Source organism: Oratosquilla oratoria, chromosome 37 (genome assembly GCF_046742065.1).
Source record: "Oratosquilla oratoria isolate Oo_2021 chromosome 37, ASM4674206v1, whole genome shotgun sequence".
NCBI classification, from domain to species: Eukaryota; Metazoa; Arthropoda; class Malacostraca; order Stomatopoda; family Squillidae; genus Oratosquilla; species Oratosquilla oratoria.
In genome coordinates this window covers 22,671,312-22,679,741 of record NC_134813.1, presented here as the reverse complement: position 1 = coordinate 22,679,741, position 8,430 = coordinate 22,671,312, and the positions used below count along the sequence as shown (strand labels likewise).

Here is an 8,430-nt window from a genome sequence, read left to right as displayed (position 1 = left end):
GAAACGACCGACTTCGCGCATAAAGAAAACGGGGTGAGGAAGGTTGAAATTCGATTCCTTCGAGCGGCTGCGAAGAACATAAATCGGAAGGGGGAGCTCCCTTTGAGGCTAAGGTTGCGAGGACGAAGGTTCGAGAAGTGAAATTCGAGGTCGGGGTTCAAGAAACGAGGATCGAGGACGAACTACGTGAAGATGAGAAAAAAGTTCGTAGTTTCGAGGAGTAAGTTTGGAAGTCGAAGTTCGAGGGCAGAGGCTCGAGGGCGACCTACGCGAAGGAGGAAACAGGAACTTGAACGGTGAATTAAAAAAAATAAATAAAAGAAAATACTCGAGGGGTAGATGACGATCTCAAGTAGGAGGCTGAGGAAGATTTTTTGTCCTTCAACAAAGAACGGAAATGTAAAAAAGAAAAGAAAAAAAAAGAAAAAGAAAAAAACAACAACAACAGGAAATATAAACTATCAATTTGCAGGCTGACGTCGACTTTTTTTTTTTTTTTTTTTTTTGAGCCGCAGGTAAGCAAGATGAAAAAATGTCAACGGAAGGCGATTTCCACAACCTCCCAGAGGTTGAAAGCTAATTCTGGCTGAATAGATCCGGCTTCTGACTACCGGAATTCATTATTTCCCTATAGAATCCTCAGCTAATATCCATAAATCCCTGGTCTTGCCATATTAGTGATCAAAAGATTATCCTCTTTTCGAACCACACGGCTTTATCGATGTTTCATAATCGTCTCCACATGATTCTGTTAATGCCCAAGAGACGTAGACTTCGATTGTGCGTTAATGTGTTTATTCTGTCTTCTGTCGGCATTCGATTTTATTCAGTTCGGAGAAACCTCTTTCCTCGTAGTCACAGGGTTAAGCGTCGAAGCAATTAAGGCCCAGATGGAATGATAAGACTTCGAAGAAGTAACTGATACGGAGGGTTGAGAGGAGGAGGAGGAGGAGGAGGAGGAGGAGGAGGAGGAGGAGGAGGAGGAGGAGGAGGAGGAGGAGGAGGAGGAGGAGGAGGAGGAGGTGGGCGTGGACGGGGGAGGATGGAAAGAGTGGAGATGGAAGGTAGAGGGGAAGGGTGTAAAGGGAGGAAGCGTAAAGGGAGAGGACGTAAAGGGGGAAGGCGTGTAAAGGGAGAGGGGGTTAAGGGGAGGGAGTAAAGGGGAGAGGGGGTTAAGGGGAGGGAGTAAAGGGGAGAGGTGTACAGGGGAAGGCGTAAAGGGGGAAGGCGTAAAGGGGGAAGGCGCAAAGGGGGAAGGCGTAAAGGGGGAAGGTGTAAAGGGAGAGGGCGTAAAAGGGGAAGGCGTAAAGGGGGAAGGCGTAAAGGGGGAAGGCGTAAAGGGGGAAGGCGTAAAGGGGGAAGGCGAAAAGGGGGAAGGCGAAAAGGGAGAGAGCGTTAAGGGAGAGAGCGTTAAGGTGGAGGGCGTAAAGGGGGAAGGCGTAAAGGGCGAGGGCTTAAAGGGGGAAGGGGTAAAGAGGGAGGGCATAAAGGGGGATATCGTAAAGGTGTATAGCGTAAAGGGGGATGGCGTAAAGGGTAGAGTGTAAATGGGGAGGTCGCAAAGGGGGAAGGCGTAAAGAGGGAGGGCGTAAAGGGAGAGGGTGCAAAAAAGGAAGACATTAAAGGGAAGGTGTAAAGAAGGGGACGACGTTGAGGAAGGGGAAGGAGGGAGGAAGAGGAGGAAGGGGAGGTCATGGAGGGTGAGAGCACGTGAAGGTGGAAGAACGTGGGGAGAAGGAAGAAAAGGAGAGAGGAGAAGATGGAAAGGGGTGTGGAGGAGATAGGGCGTGGAGAGGGGAGGAATGGATGGGAGAGGGGATGGAAAGGGAGGGGAGTGAGGGGGAGGGAGTGGAAGGGAAGGGGATAGAAGGGAAGGAGGTGGAAGGGCATGGGGTGGAGGGGGAGGGGTTGAGAGGGGAAGGGGTGGAAGAGGAGGGGTGGAAGGGGAGGGGGTGGAAGGGGAGGGGATGGAAGGGAAGCGGGTGGAAGCGGAAGGGATAGACTTGGGATAGAAGTGGAGGGGTGGATGGGGAGGGGACGGGATAGAAAGGGAGAGGGGATGGAATGGTTTGGAAGGGGAGTGGATGGAAGGGGAGGGGGGTGGAAAGAAAGAAGATGGAAATAGAAAGGGTTGAAAGGTAGGGGATGTACCGAGTTACTACATTCCTCTCTTATGGAGCGTTGCTTCTATATTCTGAATAAAATTCCCCAAACACACAATACCCCGAAAGCTAACGACACGATTAACTTGAAGACTCCGTTCTTGTACGTATAAGCAAACCTAAAAATTGAACTGACTGTATCCATCTGGGCCATTTTGTCGACGATTCTGACAATGGGATACTCCCCCCACACGCCCCCTCCCCCTGCCCCTTTACCCCCTTCCCTCCCCTTCCACCTCCTCCTCCTCCTCCTTCATAGACAACCACTCAGTCTCTTCAATAAACTCATCAGAGTTGACTTGTCAGACATTTATTATGATTACATTACGCAGTAAAATCTTCATCATGCTACAAAGTCATAAGAGTGAGACTTCTTCAGACCAATCCAGGCGTTGACATGACATTACGAAAGCGAGACGAGAGACAGAGGTAAAGGAAGAGAGAAGAAGAGAGTGAGGGAAGAGAGGAGAAGAGAGCAAGGGAAGAGAGAAGAAGAGAGAAGGAGAGATGAGATTCACCAGAGTCTAGGTTCACATTTTGGACTCGTGATTGACAGTTATATCCTCCCGCATAAGAACTCGTCGCCCACTTGTTTGTGTATTTTTGTGTTTGTGTGTGTATTTTTGTGTTTGTGTGTGTATGTGTGTATTTGTGTGTGTGTGTGTCTGTGTGTGTGTGTGTGTGTGTGTGTGTGTGTGTGTGTGTGTGTGTGTGTGTGTGTGTGTGTGTGTGTGTGTGTGTGTGTGTGTGTGTGTGTGTGTGTGTGGTTGCGTGTTTTTGCAAGTGAACGAGAACGAGAGAGAGATAACGAGAAAAAACGAAAGAGAGAGAGAGAGAGAGAGAGAGAGAGGAAAGAGGTGAACGTGGAATTAAATCGTATGTGTCTAATCTCCTTTTATGTACCTTTTCCAAAAATGTCATGTAAAGATTTAATATATGAATAAGTTTTATGTTCAATAAGAGCAAGTGCTAATTAATTTTAAAAATTTTCAAACGAGCTGCTATGTCTAATTACAGTCATTTACCCTTTAATGCACTGACTGTCATATATTGTATATATGTATTGTATGTCAATTTATTAACAGCTAACTGGCAAAAATTAATTTTTAACCACTATTATTCACTGCTCTTTATTATAATTAATATTTTATTTTTATTTTTTGTAATTATCATTTATCTTTTAATTATTAGTTTGCTTTTGACTCTTAAGTTGCCACTACTCGTAGTTGTAAAAAAAATATTCAGATTCTGAAGACTTTGAAGAAGGATGTTTGGGATGACATTGAGATATTTTGTTCTAGCCAATGGCGCCAGACGATTTTATTCAGATTTAGAGACGGACATACGGCGAAAATCTCTGTTCAATTGAGATCTCAAGTTGTTCAGATTCCCCACGAATATTTCCTCTAAATTTTTTTGCTGTGAGTGATCGCAGAAATATGCTTGTTTGCAAAGTATGGGAGCGCCCATGTAAGTCGAAAACAGTACAAATTATCTCAAAACTACTTGTGAAATTGTGAAATTGTACACTTACATTTCAAAGGTCATTGACAAAATCTCAGAATCATGTTTTTTTTCAACTTATTGATATGAAATTATACAATTAATTTGTTAAAAAAAAATAGTATTGAAAACACACAGTTTAGAGGTGGCAGTGTTCAGAATCCGCCAAAACAAAATCCGCCAAAATCGTCACCGTATTAAAAGAGTTGGATCTCGGTAAGCGCATTAATCAAATATACCTAAACGTCTTAAATACGGTGACGCACTTTGTGTTCAGGTTCACGCCGCTAGGTGATTTTATTCAGCGAAAGGAGTCTCTGTCAATTGACTGTACGTTTGCGGACATTCCATTCTGACCCACTACACACACACACACATACATACACACATACATACATACATACATACATACGTACATGCATACATATATGAATACATACATGCATACATACATGAATATATACATACATACATACATTCATACATACATACATACGCACATACATTGTCGAGTACTTCACGTACTTCTATATGCAGAAGTTCCATTAAAATTAGAATCCATCTGCATATACAAATACTAATACACCACTGACGTCATCATGTGTATTTGCACGGGTTTATAAAACGGTGGGTCAGATGCGGGTAACTTCTACATTAGGTAAACATTTTGGATCATAATACATACACATACACATACACATACACACACACACGCACACGCACACGCACACACACACACACACACACACACACACACACACACACACACACACACACGACCACAATCTGTACCATACTATGTACTATATTTGTAAAATATCTATTTCCATATTGTCCGCATTCTAAGTAGTTTGTGAAACTCCCTTTCATCGATTTTTATTCGTAATTATTCTATATTTTGCCTCAACAAGAGTGTTTTGAGGAGGGGGAACATCTTAGCTAAATTCTTTATATCTTCAGTGATTTCGTGTCATACCTGAAGACCAGTTTTAGCCATCTTTCTACGAAGTCTTCACGTCTGTAAACATCTCTTGATTTCGAAAGATAAAATTCACGCAAAAAAAAAAAAAAAAAAAAAAAAAAAACGAGCTAACGAGCCTACATCGATGTCCACGACCACGCCAACCTCTAACAGCTTTCTTTCCGTTGTCTGCATCTTCCCCTGCGCTCCTCCGCCATCCCTTGCTACGCTCTGGCATCCCATATTCCCCTGGGGTAATCCCCGCTGACGATCCACCTCCACGCGCGTGGCCGACCTCTCGTCCGCCCGCTCCCTCCCCCTTCACCGCGACCTCACTCTCGACCCCTTTGTAGTACTTTCTCCCGTCGAGGGGGAAATAGTGACTACAAGGAATCCTCGAGTAGTGGCTACGGGTCGCGGGAATCCTTGGTGTCCTCCTCCAGGGTGAAGAACGAGGATGAAAGCGTCGGGTCACACAAGAAGTACACTCGGTCATATTCGGACTTGACATCATCTGTCCTCGCTAGGTCCAACTCGGAAGACCGACAAGATGAAGAGTCCTCCGGATCATCCAGGTGAGTGTTGGCGGCCATCTTGTGTTTTAAACCTTATTATATTTAATCTCTACTTCGTTTTCACTTTCTTTTTTATTTGTCTTGTCTTTTTTTTTTCTTCTTTCTCTTCTTTTTTTTTCCTTTTCTTCATTTCTTTTAGTTTTTCTTTTTCTTTCATTTTTCTTTTTCTGTCTTTCGTTTTTATTTTCTATATTATTCTTACTTCTTTGTCTTCTTTTTTTATGTTTTTCCAATTTATTTTTCTTCTTTTTCTTCTTTTCTGTTTTTCTATTTTTGTCCTTTGTTTTCCGTTTTTACTCTTTTTCTCTATTCCTTTTTTATTTTTCTTCTTTTTCGTTTCTCTCTTTTTGTCCTTTGTTTTCCTTTTTTTTTTACTCTTTTTCTCTTTTCCTTTTTTATTTTTCTTCTTTTTCTTCTTTTTCATTTTTCTCTTGTTGTCCTTTGTTTTCCTTTGTTACTCTTTTTCTCTTTTCCTTTTTATTTTTCTTCTTTTTCGTTTTTACTCTTTTTGTCCTTTGTTTTCCTTTTTTTTTACTCTTTTTCTCTTTTCCTTTTTTATTTTTCTTCTTTTCTTATTCTAATTTTTCTTCTGAATACTCGAGTGATATGAACATGATCAGATTTTAGTCCAATCCCATCTGGTTAATTACTAACGTCATCCTCCCCTATGCAAGAATAAGTTGCAAAAAAAAAAAAAAAAAAAAAAAAAAAAAAAAGATTTTCAGTGGACAAATGTATTTTTTACCTTATATTTTGATTTAATCGCACTTGCACAAATTAACAAGAAATATAAATTTTGAACGGTTTTATGGTTTATGTCAAATATTTGTGAAATACTATAATTGCCCCCGTTTTAGTTTTCAAATATGAATGCATATTTTCATAAACATTCGCCACCGCAGCTTATAAGTACCTCTTTTTATACATTGCTCTCCAAAAGTCTAATAACCAGACCATAATTATCATAAATATCATTCTTTTCGTTTACTGTATAATATCGATGCAGCATTTATTTTATAACATAATCTATTTGCCTGGAGATAAATTGTATTAAAAACAACAGTTAAACCTGCACAGTAAAACTAAAAGGTGATTAGATAACTGACGAATTCGTTTATGCGACTTTCATATATCTTATATAAATCTGCTTTGAAATTCAAGTTATTTTCTTGGACATATGTTTAACATTAAAGACTAAATTTGTATGGTCAATGTATAGTGCAAGATTTTGGACACAGATGGCGTTGAGTTTCTTATGTTTAAACAGCACCATTTAACGCTGGAAATTATCCCCAATGTAACAAACTTATATATATATATATATATATATATATATATATATATATATATACATATATATATATATATATATACAACATAAACATGAAGGGTCCTGTCAGTTTGGTTTCCATGACAACTAAAATTCCACAACTGAAGTCATTCAATTTATGTATAAAACCATCACGACCAATATCTATTTCTATGTATAGCGCAAAAATAATAGATAAGATCCTTTTAATAATGAAAAAATAATAATAATGAACTTCGAAGGCAGAACTCTCAAGAACATTTGAATGTTATTTCCTTAATATCAAACCTGTTCTTGCCCATACTAAGAACTCACTAACCTAGTTCGAGCACGTCCTTAAACTGTTTTTAACACCGTTTTGCCTAGTGGCTTCTTTACATATTTGATTCTGTCCCAAAAAAAGGCTGACGATTATTATTCCCCTGAGAGAAGATTTAGCCCTATTTCCATTCCCACCAAAAAAAAAAAAAAAAAATCAAATCTCCACTCCCACCACTCCCACCACCACCACCACCACCACCACCACCACCACCACCACCACCACCACCACCACCACCACAAAAAAAAAAAAAATACCACCTCCACTCCCACCCTGCCCCATACCCCTTCTACGCCCTCTCCGTCCACTCCCATGGCTGAATGGGGATAATTCATGATAACACATACATTTGTCTATCTACTCGTTCTTACCAAGGGGCTTTTTACCCCTTCTACGGGAGGTATCCAACCAAAGCACGCCCCCACCATCTATCATTTCCCTTTCATCTTAGTTCCTCACAGACATCGAACTAAGAGCACTATAACCCTTTCAGTCCTGAAGCTGCTCTTTCAGTGAACATAATCGAATGACGCCGGACAGGACAAGAGTGTAAATGGTTCTTAGGCATAAACACTCGCCTCCCCAGCTTCAGCCCGGTGCCGTTCTTTACATATTTTATTCTGGCTACGTCTAGACGAAGTAATTCAGTTGAGGAGGTTAGGTTGAGTGGGTGGGGGTGGGGCGGGATTTTGGCAAAACGAGTTTCATATTCTATGCTTGTCTTGCCAAAAGTCAGACTAGCTCCCTACCTCACCCAAATAATATTAAAAGCACTAATAATGAATAGATAAATAGATAACAATAATTTAGCCAGAAAAAAATATTCAAAGAACGCCATTGGGCTGAAGAGGTCCACGGGATAAAAGGCCAAAAATGGGAATTCCCATATAAGGACGTGGTTCTTCTCGAGTTTGACCTCGAGGTTGCGTCTCTGCACTCATACTGTCCCCGCTCCAGGCTTTCGTCATGGAACAAGGCTCGACCCGTCTCCTGGTCGGCGCAGGACCTTCGCCAGGCCGTGGACGATGCCAAGGAGAAGTACCGGACTTCCCCGGACGGTAGGTTGTATACAGGATGTTCGTGTCCAGCGTAGGAGTACAGTGTCTGGTGGTGACAGGGTGTTCAGGGGTGACGGAAGGGGGCGGGGGTCAGGAGTGGTGAAGGAGGGTGAGCGGTGGAGAGGAGTGGATGTTTGGTGGGGTGAGGAGTGGGGTGAGGGGTGGGGTGAGGCGAGATGTGGTTGGGTGGGGTGGGATGAGATGTGGTGGGGTGGGATGTGGTGAGGGGTGAGGTGGGGTGGGGGTGAGGTGGGGCGGGGGTGAGGTGGGGCGGGGGTGAGGTGGGGCGGGGGTGAGGGGTGAGGTGGGTTGGGGGTGAGATGAGATGTGGTGGGGTGAGGGGTGAGGTGGGTTGGGGGTGAGATGTGCTGGGGTGAGGGGTGAGGTGGGGTGGGGGTGAGGTGTGGTGGGGTGTGGTGGGGTGAGGTGGGGTGGGGGTGAGATATGGTGGGGTGTGGTGGGGTGAGATGTAGTGTGGTGGGCTGGGGTGTGGTGGTATAGGGGTGAACAGGTTTCCGATTTGCATGAAATCTTCTGTTCCTA

At 42.6% G+C, this 8,430-nt stretch overlaps 1 protein-coding gene and 1 long non-coding RNA gene across 16 annotated transcripts in view; one reads left to right on the top strand and one right to left on the bottom strand.

Annotated features, from left to right (window-relative positions):
* Nucleotides 1-8,430, bottom strand: part of LOC143019566 (uncharacterized) — a 467,386-nt gene that overhangs the window by 213,738 nt on the left and 245,218 nt on the right. The window lies entirely within an intron of this gene.
* The window catches only part of LOC143019563 (uncharacterized), a 224,598-nt gene that overhangs the window by 84,924 nt on the left and 131,244 nt on the right, over nucleotides 1-8,430 (top strand). For 13 of the 15 annotated variants that reach the window (XR_012965828.1, XR_012965826.1, XR_012965827.1 and 10 more), the window contains exons 4-5: nucleotides 4,980-5,201; nucleotides 7,787-7,887. Coding sequence is in view for 12 of the 15 variants with exons in the window: in XM_076175302.1 (XP_076031417.1) it covers nucleotides 4,980-5,201; nucleotides 7,787-7,887 (323 nt within the window). In the remaining 3 variants the exon portion in view is untranslated. The remainder of the gene's footprint in view (nucleotides 1-4,979; nucleotides 5,202-7,786; nucleotides 7,888-8,430) is intronic. The other 2 variants (XM_076175310.1, XM_076175307.1) reach the window with 2 other exon arrangements.